The 23,621-nt window shown below is 39.0% G+C and overlaps 1 protein-coding gene across 1 annotated transcript in view; it reads right to left on the bottom strand.

Moving 5' to 3' along the window:
* The window catches only part of Skap2 (src kinase associated phosphoprotein 2), a 180,090-nt gene extending 157,038 nt beyond the window's left edge, over nucleotides 1-23,052 (bottom strand). Inside the window, exons 1-4 of the mRNA XM_032906515.1 lie at nucleotides 22,840-23,052; nucleotides 14,276-14,381; nucleotides 13,683-13,708; nucleotides 6,252-6,359 (exon numbers count right to left, since the gene is read on the bottom strand). Coding sequence (XP_032762406.1) covers nucleotides 6,252-6,359; nucleotides 13,683-13,708; nucleotides 14,276-14,381; nucleotides 22,840-22,906 — 307 coding nt within the window. The 5' untranslated portion in view covers nucleotides 22,907-23,052. The remainder of the gene's footprint in view (nucleotides 1-6,251; nucleotides 6,360-13,682; nucleotides 13,709-14,275; nucleotides 14,382-22,839) is intronic.
* Nucleotides 23,053-23,621: the final 569 nt, after the last annotated feature.

The raw sequence follows: 23,621 nt of genomic DNA, 5'->3' as shown, positions 1-23,621 counted from the left end.
CCAGGAGCTTCTGACACAAGCACTGATTCTAAGCTCTTCATTACACAACCAGAAAAGTCCAGAGCAGCCAAGTGACTTGTGCCTGACCACAGAATTGTCTTGAGCATAAAAACCTGGTTTTCCAACTTTAATTCCAAACGTTCTTTACAGCATCTTTCCCCACTGTTGCCAGCAAACTTCAAGACCCCAAAAAACTCACTTAAATATGAGGCTTCCCTATGTAGATCAGACATAAAGTTTATACTTGGGTTAGTCTGTCATGATATTAAAATGTATGACTAATCCAGTCAACAAATTAAAAGGTAAAACCAATGGAAGCAATTACTTGCCCTGGTATAGATCAGATCAGTGGAACGCTGTTTTCAAATACTATTCACTGGACTCTTCCTTAATCTGGGTGTTAGCGACATGATTTTAGGAGACTATCCATCTCTTCCCCTCCCAATTATGTATTTTCTGAAAATAAGAACTACCACTTATTCATCTTTAAATACTTCGTTGTCTTATCCAAATAGCATGTTCTCTCCTTCATGTATAGTGTAAATAACTGCTTATTTATTGAATTAAAAATGGAATATTTTGTAATGCTGAGCTTTCTAACTTTGCAATCTTTCTTACTTAGCCTATTTTGCTATAATCATTCGTCTACTTTGTTTTATTTGATATGTGATCCCATTAAATAGTGTAAAGCCTTAGAAAAATGACTTTTTTCTTTTTCCCATCCTGATACAATGCATGAGCACGTATGATATTAATGTCAGGAGACCCCTCCTTCACTCTTCTATCTTATTCATTAAGGCAGAATTTCTAAAGTAAACCCACAACTCAATGCTGACAGGACTAGGCTTGTTGCCAGCTTGCTTTGGGGAGCCCATCTCTGCCTTCCTTTCAAGGCTGGAATTACAGGCAGGCACCACACCTACCTAGCATCTACATGGACTGTGGGCATCTACACTCCTGTCCTTGTGCTTGTTGGGCACATGCTAAATCACTGCGGCGGCGTGAAACTTTGAAGCGATGGGTTTTCATCCACTCAGACCTCGTACCGTAAAAACATTACATGTCTGTGCGTACTCTATCCCCAGTCGCACAATATCTATCTTTAGATTAAAAGAAGCACTCTAGGGCAGAGGAGAAGGCTTGATGGGTACTTGCCTCCAATGCTGATGACCAGAGTTAATCCCTAGGACTCCCATGGTAGGAGAGAATTGACTCTCTAATCTTTAAACAAAATTATGTCCTCTATTTAACAATGTCCTGCAAAAATGTGTACCTAAACTATAGTCTCTTTCCTTCTACCAATATTCAAAATAGTTCTATACATATAACAGAAATAACTAAAATAATCATTGTTCCTATATTGCTAAAAAAAATATACACTAGTAATTTAGAATACTAAAATAAATATTTAAACATATAAGTATGCATTATATACATAAGATAGGTTAAAATTTAAAGTTAAACTCTTAACTTGAAGGATGAAGGATGCTAGCACTACATTTTTAGTTCTGGGTTCAACCCTCAATTGATCAATAAATTCTTAGAATAATAAATAAAGTTTTAGGTATCAAAAGCATGGGATACTATGGTAGAAAAGCACCTGAACAGCTGTCTTGAAAGAATTCTTCTCTAGTTACGAACAGTATTTCATAGTCTAGAGACATCCTGAAAAAAGTAAAACAACTACTGCTTTCCTGTGTAGAAGAAACAGTGCTACAACTGATCTTACATGTGAACAAAGTCTTCTTCAAGAGTGTCATATAGTTTACGTGCATGCGGGTGGGCATACATCTAAGCTCGTGTTGGCTCATTATGGACAGGCATCCTGATAGCATATTCTATGTTTTTTCATTACATTTTGGGGGATGCACAAGAGGAGATGTGGGTGTGTGGGTATGTGTGCGTGCCATGGGACCTGTGAAGACATCAGAGAACAACTTACAGCAATCACTTGTCTTCTCCCAAGTGGGCCCCAAGGGTTGAATTCAGACAATTAGGTTTAGCAGCAAGAACCTTAACCCACTCAGCCATCTCGCTGGCCCAGACCATCCTGTTTTAAGTAGTTTTTTGGAATAAGTAGTATTCATGTTTTGTAAATCCAAATTTTTATATACTGGAGTTTATTAAGGGAAGGTATATATAAAAAAAAGAAGAAAAATGTTATTTGATACCATAAACTACAAGCAAAATAGCTTAGCTTTTGTCTTAACCTCCAAGCTTTAAGGAATAGCTAACTCATAGACAAATACAGTGCATATGAGCATGTGTTTGCCAACACCCTGCTTGTCCTGTTTTCCTGGGACTTCTAATTAGGAGGATGCACACAATGACTCTTCTCTACTTCTGTCTCACTTTAGCTCGCCTACACTCTCACCCCAGAGGTCCAGTTCTTATCCATGAAGTGATTATGGTCTAGCCCTGACTCAGATTTGTAACAAATGTCCACAGGGATCCTTCGACCTGTCATTGACAAGAAGAGCCAATACATGTCTTCCAGCCCAGTGAATTCTTTCACCTCACCTCGGAGATCCACTGCACTGCCTGGAGGTTAGAGTCCTCCTTTCACAAACAGTGAAAATAAAGGAAAATGACCTCCATGTAGAAAGTGGAAGCTCAGGTCACTGTCCTAGTGACTAGTACAATCAGTTGTGACTAGTGACTAGCAACGACAGTACAGGGCTTACACCAGTGCACAGACATTGTACTGTGTGTTCAATAAGGGGTATCTTTGAAACTTTCACCCTACTCACCTCTAATTTTGTCTGATTACTGAATTACCCATTATATATAAGCACTTCAATATATCTCCTACCACATGGTTAGCATAAAACTTTTAAGAGTGGTCTACAATGATACCAAAACAATCATTAACTTGTGTCCTTGATTTTTCAGCAAAAGAAAGACATGAGCTAATAGAAAGAATCTGCTTTCTTTTGAATGTTACCATATCAAAATACAGCTCTGGCAGCAGCCATGCAATCACTTATAATAAAACATTGCTTGCTGTTCTTTTCCAGTATGGCATTTCCTTCTTTTTTAGCTACCGGTCTCAAGATATATTTCTTTTCTAAAAAATAAAAATAAAAAGTGTTTCCAAAGAGAGAGAGAAAAAAAATCACAAAGTACATTTTTATGTTACAAACTATACAAAAATCTGTCATTATTTATGTTACGAGTCCAGTCATCAATAAGGTGCTTTTTTTTTTCAATGTACCACTCAAAAATCAATTATATCAACTCGTTTGTATAGAGGAGAGAGCACCTTTCACGCAACTAGTATTAATGAGCAGACGTGACTATAGGATCTCCATCTGTTTCTCTGACAAAGCTGTGGCTTCTCTAGTTTCTCATTGAAATTCCATTAATCTGGTGTACCAGGGTCCAATGTGAAAATCAAAACTCCATCCAAGCCTTTATCAGCTCTCAATAACCTACACGTGAACCCTGCCTGTTAGCACGCAGCACGTTATGATTTGACTATCCATCAGGCAGCAGCAACAACAACAGCAGCAGCAAAAGACAGAAGCCTGGCAGGCTGCAAACAACATGTCTGGCAGGGTTCGAAGATTTTGTTTTTGTTTCTGTTTTCACCCCCATTCAGGGCCGATAGGGTGTCTGGACTTGGCGAGATTATGCATTATTCTCCTTGCCTGTGATTTAATTGCTACCAGCAATCAAGTCGAAGCATCACTGAAGTGTGCTTGAATTTCATTAGAAGATATAACTTATGTTACTTTCCTACAGTACCTAATAAACCATAAAGAAACCAAAACACATATGGCTTGAGGGAATAACTGGAAAATTAGGTGGCCATTTGGGAACTGGGTGAACTTTTGAACCAGAGGAACAGAGAAAAAGAAATATTAAAGGGAAAGACAGACTCAGAATTCACAGAGATGTGCAGCTTTGACCTTTACAATACCTTGAAAATTACATTAACTCTATGAAGAATACATTATCATGCCTAGGGTTTATAATCCATCAGCATTCAGATACTGCTAGTGCCTGCCATAAGGTAAAAGTCAAAAGGACAAAACAACAGCCTGACTTGACGAAGCCTAAGCTGGTTATCGTTATTGTTAAATACATTTTTGTAATTAACACATCATTAGACTGATAACAGGAAAGGAAATTATATTCCGCAAACCACCGAGAACACAGACAAAATCTTCGCTGCAAAGAGCAAACTGATGAGATGCTAGGCTGGAGTGACTGAAAATTAACCCACCATGTTCTGAGGAAACGTAAAGTTGCTCCAGTCCTACTATAATATATCAAAATGAATCCTAGTAAGAGCAGAATGTCCAATCTGCTCAAGCACTGCTTACACACTAATAAAGAAGACAGGTATTTAACAAAAACTGGTGCCACACATAAACAGGCCATCAATTATCTCCTAACAAGTCTGTTCATATCAATGCATTTATTTTGACTTTGAAAACAATGGAAAATTTTTAATTTGCTTTGTACTTATTTATCTGTGGGGATGGTGCCCATAGGTACCACAGCGCTCATGAGAAGGTCAGAGACCTGGGAGTTGGTTTTCTCTTTGAAGCACGAGGCCTGGGATGAGACTCAGGTCCTCAGGCTTGGCAGCCATCTCACTGCCACCAAAATCACTTATTCTTAAGAGAGAAAACGATAATCATAAAAAATACTCTTAGTTTAATAACAATTCACTTTTACACTATTTCTGGATCATATAAATTTACCTGTTAGATTATTTTTTAGGTTGCAGGGGGTTTTTTCATATTCAATATAATGGCCCCTTTACATCAAAATATTTGTGCTATTTTTGAGAACTTGATAAACCTCCTTGACGATACAGTCAGTGTACATTTATTTTTGTATATAAATGTTCTGTCTCTGTGCACGTGTAAGAATGCATACATGCATACATACATACACACATACATATATACACACATACATACATTTTACAGAAAAGCAAACCAAAGAATTGAAGTGAGTCTTAAAACAGTACATCTTAAATAGTAATTCATTATTTTGCCTGAAAATACTATTTCTTCAATTATAAAATGGTAAAGATGAGGATGGGAAGGGTGGTGCTTGGTTGTGGATGGCGAGCACTGGTGAACAGGAGCATGCATCTTTGTAAAAGACAGAAGACAGAAAGCATCCCTCCCTCTCAGAGCAGTCGTTAAACGTAAAAGTTAACACAAAATGCATGCGATTATCACTGCTACACATTGGGCAAAGTTCTGGATGTAAAAAAAGACTGTTTTGTTCTGAGTCAGTGGTTAGAATGTTTATCACTTTTGCATGTACTTGACTTATCCCTGTTCTGCAATAGACATAATTTTATACCTCATAAAAGCAATTTATGTTTCCAAAGGGAATGATCTGGATAACAGGGGATGCGGAGCGCTCCGATGCAGGAAGCACATTTTCATTCAGCAACTGTACTTAGAGACAGAACTGCACAGTCTGATCATCGTATGGCGACAAAAGGCATCCTTCATTCCTATGTCTCAGTGAAACTCTGAGTGGCACAAATTAATATGCATGGCTAATGCACTGGTATGCATTCTTAATTTATAACTACAGCTCACTCTTACGAGCTTGTAGGAGTGCAGATTCACTTCACTAGCATCAAAAAGGAGGCATTTGCTGCATCCCGAGAATAAGATTCATAAGTCTGGTAACAGTCCATAGGTTTTAAAAAAAAATCACTAAAATATAAACAATCAACTCTACTACTAATTCAATTAATACAAGACACGGTACGGCTAATGCATACTATAGGGCAGGGTTAAAGGGCAATCAGAAAAATGAAAATGTATAGTAAAAAGGCATTTGATTAGGGAAAAACTGTCTCAATATGAGAAGGTAATGTAGAAATAATTAATTTAATATTTTATGAACTCATTTTGTATGAAATTTTAAGAAAAAATACACTAAATGTCTTGTTCATTATTCATACAATAAATAATACAAAAAACATTAAGGAACACAATCAAATATTAAGCAAGAATATGATCATATTAAATTAACCAACAAACTGTTACTAAGAACCTTCCTGTAATACTATCAGCACTCGCCTAAAAATTGTAGTAAAAAGAGTTTTCTTTTAAAGCAGCAACTACACATTCAAGAAGGCTCTCTAGGACCACTAGAGAGAGCTCTTCTGGAAAGGTTCTGTTGAAGATGAGGGGCCCCCAACCCCCTACCTTCTGCTTTCTGTAAGCCCACTCCCTCTACACAGATCTGTACGAGAGAATGTCACCTACCATCAGAGGGGCCATCGTCATCTTTGTCATAGCGCTCTGAGGCTAAGGAAATCGTGTCTGGAGGCCCAGCAAAAGGATCATCATATTCATCCCCCTCCTCGGCATCACCTGCAAATGAATCAGAGAAATGCCTGTTAGATTTACCCACTGAAAATAACTATACCCTGCCGAAAGAGGGCAGTTTACCATCAAATTTAGACCCCGCAACAGAAAAACACACACACACATACACACACACACACACACACACACACACACACACACACACACACACACAAACCCTAAATTTAACTATGGAAAGCCACGTCTGATGTCATTTTATATGCACTGTAATATAAATGATTTAGTAAATAGTTTTAAAGGTCAGCAGACAACTGCTTACTTATGACACAAAAGAATTTAGTCCCAAGATCAAGGATTCTAGAAGTTAAAGAAAAGAAAAAGAAAAAAAGACCAATAAAATAATGAAAAAACAAGAACTGAAAAGTGGAAAGAACACCAGAGGACATAATTCAGGTGTCTCCCTTACCTACGCGGTCAGTGGGTCATCTGAAGCCTGTAATGAGGGGTTGACTAGGTAAAGCCACGGGAGCACTGTTTCCATTATAAGTCATAGGATTGTATTTGATTAATCCTCTAAATTCAAACATGATAACCTACAAACATTTTCTTTTCACAAAGTGGTATATAAGCCCCTGGTTTCATGTGGAAGCCTGTTTCCTACTTGATTCTCAAGTCCTAGGAAGGTTTGTTAGGTCTTTTTAATCTGTTTGCTTTACATATTCAACCCCCATGACAAGCACTTTCGGGTGCTTCCTCACGTACTTGGCTAAAATATTTTTTAATGAATTAGCTATTTGCTAAGCTCAGTTATACACTTATTTTTCTTATGAATTCAAAAATACAGAAAAACATATGCTTAATAGTGTACTATATGATAACAATTTAAATTATCTGCTATCAGTTGAAGGAAGTTTGGCCCAAAAGACATATGCATCCTCTGGCATCCATCTGACAGCTTTTTCCTATTTTTCTGAACATTTTTAATAGAGGCTGCCTCTTTTAAGATAACATTGTCTACATAATTTAAGAATTAAATGTTAATTTCTATTTCCCTATGATTTTGCTACTTCATGTGCAACCGTCATCCTATCCTTATGTAAAGATGGTGACACTCCCGTGAAGACAAGAGCAGAGTACAGATGCCTGTCTCACCATCCTTACCAATTCTGTCATTGATACACTAAATATGGTAATACGTTCACAATCAAAATCCCAAAGGACTGCACATAGATGCTGCCAACTGTTTAGGACTCTTCTTTCTCAAGACATTCAAAGTACTTCCCAGGACATTATAATGTCTCTCTTATGCAGAATGCTCTGATTTTAAAAGGAGCCTCATAAAATGCTACTGAAATATTTTGAGCGTGTTTGATTGTACACAGAATGTACACTAAAGATCACAAAATTCTCAGTTACTTTTAATTGCTATGACCTATTTTTAATGAAATAAGAATTGTTATAATATTGATTTTCTATGGACTCTTCATATTACACATTAAAGAATAAACTCATTATATGTTTAAGGTATCAGGATACTTTATATATATTTCCAGAACTTAGCATTCAGTATATTAGCTGCTGTAACTACAGAAAACAGTAAAGTTAATAAACAGAAATGAATTCAGATAGTCAGGCTTAATCCTCACACTTTATATGGAAATGAAGAGATAAATTAAGACTTTTTTTAAAGTTTTGAAAATCAATGGTTTAACTTTTGATAGTGCTATTGCCTATTTTAATGTATGTGATTTTACACACGTGCTCCAATACCAATCTATATTCTATGTATATATAGAGTCTTTGTATATATAACAAAGATTATAAACACTGTAACATCAAAACATTTAATATAAGAAAATATATTCTATAAAAATCTGTCACTGACATGTAGACCTCTCTAGTTTTGTTTTGTAAAATATATATTTTAGGTTATTATTAAAATTAAATTGCCTTCAATTTAGCTATTATAAGAACTGAAATTTTTGAAAGAATGGACTTTTAATTGGTGTGATGTTTGTATTTACCAAAGACAAGCTAAATTAAATACTGTACAGGACTGTTCTTGTCCCCCCCCCCCACAGCATTCTTGCCACGCCCCTCTGATCCCAAGAACTGCTCTAAGCCTACAGCAATCTATACAGCACCCGTGTGGGAAACATCTTTTTTAAAGTGCATTAAATTGGAAAACACTACTTTTCCGCATGGCTTTCCTGCACTTTACATCCCTTTACCCTCCTCTGAGTTTGTTTTCCAACCATTTCCTCACCCAATAAAGAGGGAAAGCTGTTCTCCTCTGAGGAGCTTTAACTGAACACAGGGGTCGCTGTTGAGTAGCGCACAGCGTCTTTCCTCCCTAGGGCCAAGTATCTAGAGCTATATATACCTACAAAGGGTTCTATAAATTAAAGGGAAAACGTTCAATGTGTGTTTATGTAATAAAATACTGAACTCCAAATCAACAATGGGCATCAGGTAAAAGTATCCAATACAATTTACAGACATAATTGAAAGCATTACAGACTAATCAGACATCTAAAAGAAAAGCATGCTCAAATGTAATGTCTGCAGAGTCATTAGGTGGCAGTCATTCTATTACAATCACACATAATGTCCATGGTGCCTTGAGCCTGTGCCAATGACAACAGCATAAATTTTGCATCTCATTTCTGTGGTCATAAAATTAATGATCAGTTTAAAAATACTTCTTTGTAAAAGTTATTGCACAAAGAAAAGACATGAATGTGTCCCTGTTATGTACTCACAAGGATAATTATGGGGTTGTTGCTCATTAATACTGTTTCTTGTTTCCCTAGAAAAGCATTTGATTTATCCCACAACTTTCAAAAGTTTAATTAACGATACAAAGTTAACCATCTAAAAGACAATGATCCAAGGCCTCCCTTCCCAGCGTTTTAGTGGCAACTTCCAGGCTTAATTGCAGCACTGCAGCACAGGTCCCTGATAACTATTTTGAAATTTATAATGCTGCTAGCCATCCCTTTTCACAGGGCTTATAATCAATTACCATTTTCTTAAATGCCTAGGGACGCGGCCAACAGTGCCACGAGCTCCACCACCACTGAAGGCATTCTGCCCAATTTATCGCTTATTTTGTCAAATAAAGCTCTATTTTAAAGATAATCAGCCAAATATACCTAAACTTTAGAGCCTATTGTATATATACATATTGAAATATCACTTGTACTCCATAAATTTGCATAGCTGTTAACTTGAAGAAAATTATAACTAACATATTATTTAGAGAGTAATTGTTCCTTCATACAGAGCATCGAGGACAAAAGTGGGAGAGATCACTCCAAGTGAAAACAAATTAAGTTCTAAATCTGTTCATTTGACCAATCTGATTTCTCCAGTACTAATATACAGTAGACATAAATTCATGCATTTACGCTGTAATTTCTTAAGGGAAGTTTAGTTCTTAAAACACTGAATGACACAAGTAAGATTTTCCTTTCCTTCTTAGAAGGCCAACTTAGAGCCAACAGCCAACTCATCCCAAACTAAGGCAGGGATTCGAGATAAGGTCATCATTTCTTGGGACTACTTGGAAATAGGCTCCTACCATGACAGCTCCCATTACCTCAAACATGCTTTAACACACTTGCACAAGCATGAGGAGGGAGGGAAGGGGTGGAAGGCACTCCTTGAGTTTAATTTGCTCAGGTTTCATTATGGAGTTGAGTTTCAATTGAGAATATACTATGTTAGGAAATTAAACCCAAACTCTTCCATTAGTCTGAAGATTCCACTAAGACAAGCTAAAATATATCCCTGCTTACCTAACAGGCTTGCTATTTTTAAAAAGTGGTCCACTAATAAGCTTAGATAACATAAACAAGAAGGTAAAAGGAAATTGCTTTCTAAATAAATCTGCATATTTAACAATACTGATAGAGCTGTAAGGACAAAAATCAATTGGCTTTTTTCAGTTAGCGGGAAAGGGACTCTAAAGAAGAACACAACCGCTCTAAAGCAGCAGCATCTAAACCAATCCCGTTTGCGAACTAGATGCTGGCCCAGCCCAGGGGCTCTGCCGGAAGTACATGCCTAGTGTGCTGGTCTAGCACAGGAAGGGCAAAAGGTGGGGAGATTAAAAAAAAAACTGGATACCAATAATTACAAGTTTGGAAATTATTCTCTTGAAATGGTGTCCCATTTAATATCTACTTTTTAATGACTTAGACATTTCTAAAACTTTCTTTCAAAACTGAACTTCTGAATCAAGATCCACTTCAATCCTCTTGAGAAATAAAGTCACAATGGAGAATATACATGGGAAGAACTTACTGAACATTTGCTGTGTGTTACATTACCTTATTCTGATAAATCTAGAAAGGAAGCAATATCTAAATCATTATGGAAACTAAGACAAGGTACAAATGTAACTAGAGTATGTCTTTGTGATGGACCTAATATGTATTAGAAAATTCTAGCTAATGACTAGTAATAGTCTTTACAAAACAGTAATGTGTAACCTGCAAAAGTAACTAGTCCAAGTCACTTTAAGAGAACTGTGACAGAAAGCAATTATAAAAGAATTATGTATTCTGGGTAGGTGGTGTACACCAGTGATCCCAGCTCTTGGGAGGCAGAGGCATGGAAACCCTGAACTAAAGGCAGGCCTGGGCTACAAAAACAGATGCTGTCTCAAAAAATTTTTTCTTTAATCATATAGCATAATTCCAGTGTGCAAAGACCTGGAGCCGACAGGCTTAGGGTTCAGGAGAACACCTGACAGATATATTGCAACTATGATAGTAGCATTAGTTACCTATCTTGCTCAAGAGTTCCAAAGTTACAGGGACCTTTTTACTCTACATGAATAGGCAATGTTTCTAATGAATAACAGGGACTATACCAAGCAAACCGTGTTCAGCCTAGATTCAAATCTCTTCTACTAAAAATTAAGGCATTTAAATAAACAACTGATAATTATTCTAAAGTTACAACTTGACAGACCTCAATGCAGAATCTATGCTCAATTATATAAGGAGAGCCTTCAAAAGCCAAGGGGAAGTTTTAAAATACTATCTTCCTTTGGAAATGAATATAAATAACAGGAAAACAAGTGTGAAGCCTCGACATTTAAATGCTACTGCAATAAAGCAAGCTATTCTCAGCCAAAGAAGAAATGCCAAAGGAAATGTTCTAAGATCTCTACAACTTAAGGTTGCAAGTATCATATCAATTCAACTCATTTTAAAGACTGAACACTTCAACCTGTAGACAATGCTTTGGTAAATCCCAAGATAGGAGATTTTCTGCAATGTAGGGGAAGGAATGAAGAGAGACAGTAAAAAGAAAATAGAAATGAACATTACAGAAATAAGTAGCTATACTTATAAATGAGTAAATCTCAACGAACTCACTTTGTTAAGAACTTTCTACCTGGACCACTGGCTTACCAAAGGATAGAAAACAGAGTACAAAGGTGAAACTTGTTTCTCTTTGAGTCACTTGTGACCCTACTAGTGACAGGAAAGCAGTGGGAGGAAGCAGAGAGGTCAAGGGAGAGGACATGAACACACAGGAACATGTCTCAGACGCCTAGGGGGGACTGGAAGCCACACAACGGCAGCATCAAAACCACCTGGAACTGAATTCATTCAGGGTAGAGATCTTGGAAAGAAGATGCACGCTGGGTAATCACTTTGCAACCATTAAGTCTGTGTCCTTTACTAGTCCTAATAAGCTAGAAAATAGTCTTTTTAGAACAAAACTGAATATTGTGAGGGTGTGATGGCATAAAATTACTCAGCTTCTCATATTTCTCCAAGGTATACATCTAATTTATCCACAGGCTTACTCTGAGCCGGCACTCTGGGTGATTAGTTAACTCAATTCAGCAGTATTGAGCTGCAAATGACTTATTCAGAGGAAAATGATTATGGGGAAATCTCTGAATTCCACATTATTCGAACTCTTCTCCTAGGCTCATTTTTCAAATTCTATCAAATACTGTATAAACTTCCATATTCTTTGGAGACAAAGAATGTATCTCAGTAATGTAATTTTAATGTCCACACACCTGAGCAGGTTCTAAAACAGAATCCCAAAGGGAAAGCACGCAATTATGCGATGGCTTCCCATTATCAGGCCTTCTTAGCTTAAAATTTTTTAATGTCCAAATAATTAAGCCACAATGAGAGTTCAGCAAACAATCAGTGCAACAATATACGCCTTTTAAGATGAGGCAAGGCCTGGTATCTATTATTCCCTCACAAATGACATACTGTATGTATGAACCCATCCCTGCATTCACCTAAGCAAATGCAATAGGATTAAGGCCAAGTTTAAGATTCCCTGTAGCACACAACTGCAAGGACCAGGAAGGAGGAGACATTGCCTGTTCTTACAGGAACTTTAGTATGGCAAAACTTCTCTTGGTCCACTTGGATCACACCGATCCTGACAAGCAACTGTGAAAGAAACTGTGACTGCCTTAAAACTGAGGGTGTGTGGGGCTAAGGACTTGGTGTCCTAAAGCTGTGGCTGTCCTGTCACTGGCAGACAGCTCAAACAGGAAGGAATGTTAGGACCCGGTTAGCAGGTGCCACCCTGTTTTCTTGCTCAGACTTAGAAACTGGTTCCACAGATTAGCAGTCATCATACTAACAGTCTCAACCTGAAGGTCATGAGTTAGCACCTTGGAAATCACGGCAGTATGCAGGGCCTCTCAAAGAACTGAAACTATGAAGTACCTGGAACCTCCGGTGCTGAGCACCAGTCTTTCAAGCCTAAAGGAAAACAGTCAGCTCACCACACTACCACATATCTCAAAAACAATGAAGCCAAATGCCCATCTCTAAAAACTTCTAAAATACACATTTATTCAAAAGAACCAAAATAAAGATCAGCATTTAAAAACATGTTATTCATGCTGTCAAATAAAATCCACAACTATTTGTACTCATCCTTTAAGATCATGACCTAGGACTGGGGACACATAGCTTAGTGGTACTGTCTTGCTTAGCACGTGGGAATCCTGTGTTCCATCTCCACAGCCACAAAACCACGAAGCACCTGCATCCCGTAAAACAATCTCTGCAGTGTGAGACGGCAAGAGGTGACAGCTCAGTCAGAGATGTCTAAGCTCTCTGGTGGAGCTGCAAGTGCATGCCTGTACTGTCTGCCACTAACAAACAGAGGACCTAAGTCTAGGCCACGCAGGATTCTAGATCCGCTTCCCAGTATTCCTCTCAGCAGGGGGAGCTAGCACTCTCGTCTTGAGGGTCTAAACACGGCACGGAAATTAAAATTTTGGCTCCAACTATAAAATTTCAGAATGCTAAGCCTACCATATTGAAGATCTCCACCAAAGAAAATTATTTGAGATTTGAAATTTACCTTTGTCTTGAAATTCCTGAGGATAGCTGCAAAAATAAAGAAAACAAAACATTTAAATGTAGTTGAAAAATCAAGGCAAGATCGAATTAGTAGCAATATTTCAAATCTAAAATCTGTATTACAACTATACATCTAGAGAAAAAAATATTTTCTGTCCTAAAATGGCAATTCCTAAAGGCTTAGGAATCCATAATACATACATTTAAATATGGAAAAAGAGAATTTTTAAAAAGACCTAATAGTAGAATATATCTTTCATATCTATATTTATTTATTTATTTAATGTGGTAACAGTTTAAAAGATTTTCTTTTTCAAGGTCTGAGGTATTTTCCACATGGATATTAAAATTTCCAAATATGTCCTCAGATGCTCAGAATAAACGCTTAGCATTTTGCTAGCATACTTAGAAAAAAATATATAACTATCAACAAAAAGAATGTCTGCATTTGAAACTATTATTGTGGAAATATATTCCGTCCTTTAAAAATATTTAACATTAATAAACCATAACATAAAACTTAACTCCATAATAAACATTAATTACAGAGTTATTTCCGAGTAAGAAATTAGTGATAAAAGGCAAGTGACTTACACAGACTTTACATCTTTTATCTTCTTAATGAGAGAGTCTCTCTTTTCCTTAGCTTTCTTGGATAAATTTTCCCCTTTCAGTGTGTCTGCCACAAATGTTTCAACATCTAAAACATGAAATAGAAAACAGTATACAAATGATAGCAGAGAATGGTTTCTGTGTAGAGACAGATCGGTCAGAGATGGGTTCCACACTCAGTGTCCCTGTCTGTGCCATCTGCGGCAGCTCCTTATCCGCCCGTAGCCCAGATGCTGAAGTGCAGTCCAGACTAAGCTGGACAATCGGCTCCCACTTAGCTAATAAAATCTGTGCATTACACTGATGTAATAGCAATGCTTGGCATCATTAACTGGGAAGAAATACACAAGGTTTAATAAACTATGGTGCCCCATAAAACAAATTCTCCTCTATAAAGCAAGAGCAAATCTTTTATGCATGTGCCACTACCATTTTAAAATTATTTTTTAAGTTGCCTAAGAACATTTTAGAAAGATAAGCTAGTGCCTTGGACAACACTTTGCTTTTCCTGGTATAATCTATTTTTGGGAACATATAATATCTAGTGCTTAAAGGAAAAAATAAATCCCCCCATTTTTTCTAGCCAAGATTCTCAAATCATACCCTCCTCCTTGTTCTCTGCCCCCCCCACGCTGGCTACCCTCAAGTCAAAAGACAACCAGCTGTCTTTTGCTTCCCACCTGGCTTTTAGCTACTTGGAATACTAGTTAAAGAAAGAAGTGAACAAATGGGTTCTTCTACTATTTAAAGATAAAGTGTCTAAGAAACAGATTTCTGTGGCTTTATATATCATCCCCCATAGTCTCTCCGGAAATTTTAGTAAACTCCTAAACGCTGTGTTGGCTGATTCCTCTCCGGTAAAGTCTGAAGAAGTCCTTGCTTGTTTGATTCCTAGATACCCATCATTACTGTTCATAAAGTATTAGATCGCTTACACATATTTTATTTTCAGAATTTCATGGCTCACTTTAAAAGATCTCTTAGAGAATTACATTAAAATTTTAAACAAGTCACCCACATTTCACACCAGAAAGATGTGTGTCTTACTTTCTTTTTGTCTAACTACTTTGTCTCCTAACTTACATTGGTAAAAAGATCAAAGCACAATAGTCCACATACGTAATGAGAAGCGCAGTGATCTCAGTTGTATTTATATTTAACCATTTTAACCCTACTGTATAGAATAGAACACAGTCAATTTTCAAGTCTTGATTACGGAAAGTATTTTGCTCCAATGAGGAACATGGAGAAAGCTGTTATAGATTCATAATAAACGCCTATATTTTTGCTAAGTCAATACAAGGGGAAAAATAAGATTAAAGCATGAAACAATCTCTTAACAGCAAATGTGTGTTAAAATTAAGTATCAAACGAAATGAAAGCAAAATGCCCTAGCTCCTCTTTCCTTCTGTGGCCCCTAAAATTAGGAGAAAAGAGGCAGAGGTCAGTGGCCTGGGATAGTCCTCAAGTGGGCTCAGAAGAGTAGAATTTGGAGAAGCAGCTTCCACCCACAGGAGCAGGGCAGGGCAGGGGCAGGGGCAGGGCAGGGCAGGCCACCTTCGGACAAGCTGACTGCAGCGGAAAGAGATCACTGGCTTCCCTAGCATTCATACAGTAACTTTTTTTAAGTAGATGGAGAAGTAGCAGGTTACTGCTGCTGCTAGCCCTCCCCTCCCCACCCTATACTTGCAAGACTCACAGCCACATAGACTGGTGAACAGTCTGCTTAATGTTATTTTCATTCAATGTTTGCCTTTAATTCCCTCTTCCACGAGTATTTAATTGCCTATTTTACATTTTCATTATGCAATCCCACTTTAAACAAACAGGATCTATTTTCTATCTCTGGAAGCAATAACAGAACGAATTACTGCCCAAGACTTATTTCTTTAAAAGGTCATTTCAGTTTTATAAAAACTCAGAAAACAACCACAAAAACGCTGCATTCTCTACTTGCTGTTTCCTAAAAGCCTACCTAATGTGTCTTGAAAATGGGAACTCATTCCTCTCTTTTGAGAAAATATTTGTTGAAAGACTGTAGGAAAAATCCGAATTTTTCAAGGGGAGGTCTAGGTATAGAAAACATCTATACTTTTAAAATGATATTTTTAATATATTTATTCCCAAGCTTTTTCCTAGAAAAAGCCTTAAAAGCAATTCGGAGGATTTTCCAAACACTGGCTTTTTCAATAAATCTCCAAAAGGATACAGAGAACAAACTGCTTTGTTGTGGGGTGGTGTTAAACGAGAACTTTAGCTGGGAAGAGCTGTAATAATGAGGTTTGTTGGTTGCCCACAGTCTCGGTTGGTATTTAAACTTTTGAAGTCTAGGGTGCTTCTTAAAATACACGGTGTCAGATCTAACGGAAGGAATACGCCAGTCTGACCTGGCAGCAATAGCGGTACTGCGCGGCTTGCCGACTTTTCTCTCTAAGTCCGGCGCTTTTGCCAGCCCTAGAACAGGGATCAAGGACCAGGCTGTCCTGGGGCGCCCCTGCCTTGCCCCCCAGAAACCAGCCGAAACCCAGCCAGCCTTAAACCTCGGGCTCTTGTCCACGTAGCTGGGAACTGAGAGCTGGGCACAGAGTGCAGCTGAGCTTGGGACAGCCACGCTAGACAAATGGAGCTGGATCTGCGGCTTTGTACCTCAAAGCCAGAGTAATATTTCAAAAGGCAGCAATAAAACTCTTGGGTAAATCAAGTGCTCCTCTGGCTGGTTGGAAAAGAGATTTGAAGCTTTTTATTGTGCTCTAAATAGCCCTGCAAATGGTGAAATAGCCTGCCGCCGTGAGCTAGCAAGCTGCTCGGCCCTTTTTTACCTTCCTTTAGAGGTCGTGTCCTCCTGTTCATATGTAGATTTCACTGACTCCTTTCTGTAATTCTGGGGAACGTGGTAATTTGACTACACGGAAAGGTCAGCCTGTGCAGACTGGCCCCTGAGCCCGGGGACTGAGACTCCCTTTTTCTTCGAAGGAGGTTTTATTTTACCCACGGGCGCCAGCCACCGAAAAGCGGGATTGAGGGGTGGGAGGCGGCTACTGGGTTTCTGCCAATAAGGCCTGGAAGAGGGTGCTACCAACGCAACAGACCGATAGTATCCATCGGTCTCAAAGGCTGCAGGTCAGCCCAGCCTGCATCTAACAGCAGAGTCACCTCCAGTTCCCAGGGCCTCAACTCAAGTTAGCAACACAGGAAAAGTTATCTCAGCGAAAGTAAGCATGGTGGTCATTTTTGCTCCTGTTACACCTTAACTTTGCCAAAAGAAAGCAGTCCAGTGGGAACAGCTGTAAAAATCTGGGGCAAGGCAGCTGAAAGAGCAGATTTACAACTGCTTTGTCCATAAATGTTAAGGTCTGAAAACAAAATTAAAAGAAGACGTGTTCTGGATCAGCAATCTTTATGCAGTGACATCAGAGAAGCACTCAGCAGACAACGGACCCCTGAGAAGTGAGCGCTTCAACACCCCACCCACCGAATGGTGCTTCCAGTCTCCTTTTTATTTTCTTCTTCTTGGTACATACCCTAGAAAAAACTGCCACTCGGACTTCCTCTAGACTGAGTGAGGTCAGGCAAACACACACACACACACACACACACACACACACACACACACACACACACTTTTTTTCTTTTCTTTTCTCTTTCTTTTTTTTTTTTTTTTTTTACCAACTTCTGTGGTGATCCAATAGTAAAAAGGTACAAGAACAAAAGTCTTTCAATGATAAACTCCTCTACCAGGCAATGAGAATTTAGCACTCATCCTCACAAACACCCACTATGGAACAGCCTAGAATAAGACCTGCAGCCTGAAGATTGAGAACAAGGTAACCTCCCTCTTCTCTCTACCTAATACACACACACCATCTCTGGGCTGGCCTGAATCTGTATAAAGGAAAAAGCAAGAACTGGGGTGAGTCACCATTTGCTGAGTCCCACATCAATAAAATAACTGTAAAAACCAATCCTGCCCTCCCGCCCCTAATAGCTTTACTACTTAATTCCACATGTCTCCCTACCTTATGGTGGGAACCAGATTTTACTTTGTTCGTTGAGCTGTCACCCCAACTTAATGTGTTAACTTAAAGCCTACACTTTCAGCTGCCATCAGAACAGAATCACACTTTCTATTAAAACAGTGAATGGTCTGACCAAGCAGCTACTGAGGAAAATATAAAAATCAATTCAGCTGGGCACATGCAGATCAATGGAGCAAACTACCCAAAGTTGGAAACTGGTTAATTGAAAAATTATTGATTGTTCTAGCCAATGCCTTCTCCTGGATTACCTTGCACTTTCCCATGTTACTGCTGAACTGGGGACTTTTCCAACATGGACAGAGACATGAAGAAGCACAGATCGCCAAGTGCACGGGGTAAAGCAAATCTGAGTTTTATAATCCAATAGGCTACAAAATTCTCAGAAGTGGCGATACAAGCTCAGTGGTTTATCATGATAAAAAGTGGGGCTGTTGAAAGATAAGGCTGGTTGTCTTTCACCCTCTTTTGGTTTATCTAATCAAAGTCTTTTCGCCACACACTTTCAAAGGAGCCACAGTGAGTACCACACTAGACACCCACCGTGGGTAGCATCTAATGTAATGTGTTCAGAAAGTGAGTGGAAGAGAAATGTAAACTCAGTGGGACTGAAAGGACAGACGTGGCTTTAATTGAAAAAGACAAACTAAATAAATAATGAGGATATAAAACCTACCCTGTGCCACTTTTATCACCCATACGTGACACTTAATGCTCAATTTATGAGCAACGACTGAACTGTGTTTCGAATCACCAGAGGCTTTCCCTCCTCTGGTGTCCTTACCTTCTTTTCTACAAGGACTTCAAGGCGAGTATCAGCAGAGATAAATACACGTGGAAAGCTCATTTTTAGTACATTTAGATGTTTTGAAAGAAACTAATGCTGATTAAGACTTCACTCTTAAGTAAATAGATAAGTAATTTCCCTAATGCTACCTCTTCACTTACAGATACTATTTGACCCAGACAAAATCTCTATAAACGTCTGGTCGCTTGGTCTGCAAACTCATATCTGTGTTTGGAGAGGGAAGGATCTTAGAGGTGCCTAGGCTGATTTCACTTTCAGATCCACTTCTCTTATCAACTTTCTCCTCATTAGTTGCTGCTGCCAAAATGAGATGGCTTGTCCTTGCTCTGTTGGCTAATCCAGGTACTAAGAAGAAGGTGGCTATTGGTGACTCAGTAGGTGGCACTCTTCCCTTTGCAGACTCAGCCAGGGGCTCCACAAGGAGGCTATGGAACACGAGATATACCATAAATAATTCTTATAAGGAAAAGAAAACTAAAATGTTGACCAAATTGTAAATGGGAATTGGGAAGTCGAGAAGCTAGCCACACTGCATGGCATTGAAACAACCCTACCTCAGTCTCAACTGAAGTTCATTCTTTCTCAGTGCCCCTAACAGTATTGTCCATTATAATGTGTGAAGGTGTTTAAAAAAAAATGTTCTGGAAATCCCCAAAAGGGGGAAAAGGCAATATTTCTAGTCAAAACTGCCATCTGAAGAGATCTCAATGTCACCTTGCTGAAACCATATAGTCACTTTCTTATGGTTTGTTTGATTTGGTTTTAATTTTTCAGTGCACTGACAGTCATTTTCTTCTAACAGTGGTTTTATTTTCTAATTTATTAGGAAGGTAACACTTTCCTTTTAAAATCTGTTGTCATGATATGAGTGGATGAGAATGAGTCCAAATATCTGATTGCAAACTACTAACAACCCCATACTTAAAGGGTGATTAAAGAAATGAGAGCTTCGGGCAGCGGGCAGCACTCCCAGCACTGTTCACCTTCTTGCCTGCCAGAAGAGAGCTCACATAAATCAAGACCATTCTTGCTATTAGTCCTAGTCAAAATATTTGGGTATAGGGTAAGATTAAATGGCCAAGGCTTGGGGCTATCCTTTGGTTTGAATTATCCAGAATAAACCTGTTCTTTTATTGTTTGGGGGCAGGGGTGTCAAAGGTTGATTCAACAAAATTTTATATAAACTGTACTAAAAAGAATGATTTACCATTTCTTATTTTTAAAAAAAATAAAGGCATTCAATTTTTAGTGTATTGATTCTATAAAAAAATTTAACTGTTCAAACTATTATACTGTCATTTTTTTCAAGGATATTACTAATTGAGAGTTAAGAGCGGGAACTTTATTTTTGCATTTCCACATAGTGGTTTTTTTTTTTTAAAGGAAAGGCATGAAAAGAGGACAAATATTAGAATGGTAGTCTAAAGTTACTGTAATCAAAAAGCAAAACGAGGATAAAGAAAAACCATGATGATAAAAGAGTGAGTTTGAGCATCCATCTCAGCAAACACTTGTGTGACATCTGATGATGCCCTTAGAAGAAGAGCGTAGGAAACATAAAGGGAGATGTCTTCTTTCTTCTGGAAGCACAGGACTTGAAACTCCTGTAACGGTTGCTTTCTAGCTAATTCACACTGCACCGCACATTTTAAAAGCCTTGACTGCTTACAACTACCAGGATCAATCTCTCTTCTTCAACTTAAAAAAGAATGCATTATCTTTATATCTATATATCATAGAGCTATGCCAACAATACCTCTAAAATCCAAATCAATGCAAATCACTTCGCTATAATTTTACAATTCTAAATTGTATTGTGTACTTCCCCCCAAGAACACCTGAGTGATGGATTTGTCCTGTCATCCTGCTTCCCAGCAAGATTCAAGGGACAAATGACTACTGAGAGCATCTAAGGATGTTAATTACACAGAAAGTCTTAACTTTCTTTGAAAACTTTAAAGCTGTTTTAAGCCATGAAGACTAGCTCACTTGTTTAATTCCTTTACTGTATGTCACATCCATGAGCTAAAAACATCTCCTGAGAATAAAATGTAAGGCAAACTTGTAATCTGCAAACATTTATTGTTTGGATATTTGTTTTAATCCCTCGTGTATTTTATAAAAAGATAATTTCAAAGATTATGCTAGCTCACTCTCTAACTTAAAAGGTGGCAGAAATATACAGAAAGCTAGAATTAGCAGGTAAATGTGTAATTCTGAGCTCTTTATATGATACAAGAGAGCTAAAAGAAATCTGTAATCTGGGAGAGTCAGAGAGTGATGGGTCTTGTAGTCACATATCATACGATGTTGGAAGTATGACTGTTGGCCAATATGATATAGCTTGCCTATTAAAGGAGTTGTCAAGCTTTACAAGTTAAACCGGGATATTATATTTTTTAATTACAAATATGGACCTAGAACAACCTGAAAATTATGACATTTCTGGAACAAAACATTTTTCTGGTCAAATTATTAAGATACTTTTCTAAACATGCAATTCCTGCATTGTCCCTTCCCTCCCCAGAAAAATGTTAACTGTAATCGAGACTAAACTGGTGCTCCTCTAAGCTCTCAATCAGCATCTACAGTTCTTTCATTGCTTCTCTTAGGGATATCCATTAATGACAAGAAGCATTTCTCAGAGTGACATAGCACACCCTCACCCTGCATCATGTTCATACAAACACCAGTCTCCATCCAGCCATGACGCAAACAACCCGAGTTTAACAAGGTATTCTATGATGCTTGGTCTCACACTGTTGCAACAATAACTTACTAATTCAAGTGCACTTTTAGGTGACATTGTTTTTAACGAATAAAATACTCAGTTGACAGCCCAGGCATCAAGGAGAAACTTTTTAATTCTGTTAAAATAACTAAAATTATGCCATTTCCAAATGTTAGCATCTACAAGACAAAGTATATGGTGGTATCCAAGACCATCAGGATAGGTGAGACTTGGGATACTCTAAAAGGATGTATTTCCTACTTTGTGCAGATCTATTCTATCCAGCTTTCCTTGTTGCTTAGTGGAAATGCATACCTCCAAATATTACTGACCTAACTGAGGAACTGAGGAACCACATTTAAACTCCTGAAAGTCCCTATAAATGGGAATGTAAAACCAAAAAGAGGAAGATGAGGGTGCAAAGATTAAGTTCCTTGATCACATGACACAGGAAGTAGGACTTTTAACACATCCTTCCTTTTTCACTTTTAATAGTTACTGAGGCTGAAGAAATAGTGGCCATTTGAAAATCGGGCACTTTTCAAAACTATAAACATGTTTGACTTGACTGTTCAGGAAAATGGGGTGAATAGTATCTTTTCGCCTCCTAACTCCCAACACCTGCGGCCCTGCAGTCTTTGCAGGCACCTGCATTCTTACTGGCCGGGCCACCTAGAAACTAGTACTTGGACATCTACTTTTGCAGTTCCCATACAAGCATTCATCAACATTTGCTGTACATCTCCCGCCCTCACATTCTTGACTTCATGAAACGCGTAACTGTCCGCTCTCCAGGGAGGGTCAGCACATTTCAGCATACACGCCCACTCCCTTCTAGTCTCCGCACCCTAGTCCCCCTACACGGCCCACCCCCACCGCCCGTACAGGGTGAAGGCTAAGCGCTTCTGTCCCTGCCGGCTCGCCGTCCCCGCGCCCCCGCCCCCAGTGTCACCGCCCCCTTCCCGCTCTTTACCTGCCAACAGGTTCCTAATTTCCTCAGGGATTGAGCCGGGAGAGGAGGTACTGCCGGGGTTGGGCATGGTAGTAGCTTGGACCTAGACTCGCAAAAGCGGTCCGAGTAAGCACCGCGGGGCTACGACTCGGGACACGACCTGGCCGAGACCCACAACAAGGAAGTCACTGGCTGTCCAGGCAGCGGTCGCTGGACGCCGGGCCCTGCCCCGCCCCGCCCGGGAGAATGGGGCGGGGCTATGGGTGAAGGGGCGGGGAGACCGGCCTTAAAGGCTGACTGCGCTTGCGTAGACCTTGCTATCTGAGTGTCCAAAGAAAGCGCCTCCGGGTAGGCCACGCCCACACGCTTCCAGATAGGCCACGCCTATACACGGAAGCGAGCAGGAGGCGAGGCCTTTGAAGGAAGGGAGCGAATTGGAGCTATGTCACATGACCGGGTCTTGAAGCTCGTCCGCGCCATTTTCGTTACTGGTACCTCAGCCACACCTCTCTTTCTCCTGGATTCCGGAAAATTACGTCTCTACAGGGCTTACGCACATTCCCGTTAACGGGCCATCTAAATAGTGGTCGTTCCCACTAAGGTTTAAACCCCTTGTCTGGTAACCCACCAAGAAGTTTCCACCACAAAGCTCCAACTAGCATGGCTTTCTTTGTCCCACTGGATGAAGCTAACGAAGTCCCATTTTCCGCCAGTCCTTCCTGAGAGTCCTAAACGCTCCTAAAACGGCGGAGCGTTCTGATTGGTGCGAACATAACTTTCCTACTTATTCTTCGTGTGAATGA

This window comes from Rattus rattus, chromosome 6, assembly GCF_011064425.1.
Source record: "Rattus rattus isolate New Zealand chromosome 6, Rrattus_CSIRO_v1, whole genome shotgun sequence".
Taxonomy (NCBI): Eukaryota; Metazoa; Chordata; class Mammalia; order Rodentia; family Muridae; genus Rattus; species Rattus rattus.
The sequence above is the reverse complement of the archived record's forward strand: the minus strand, read 5'-3'. Positions and strand labels throughout refer to the sequence as shown.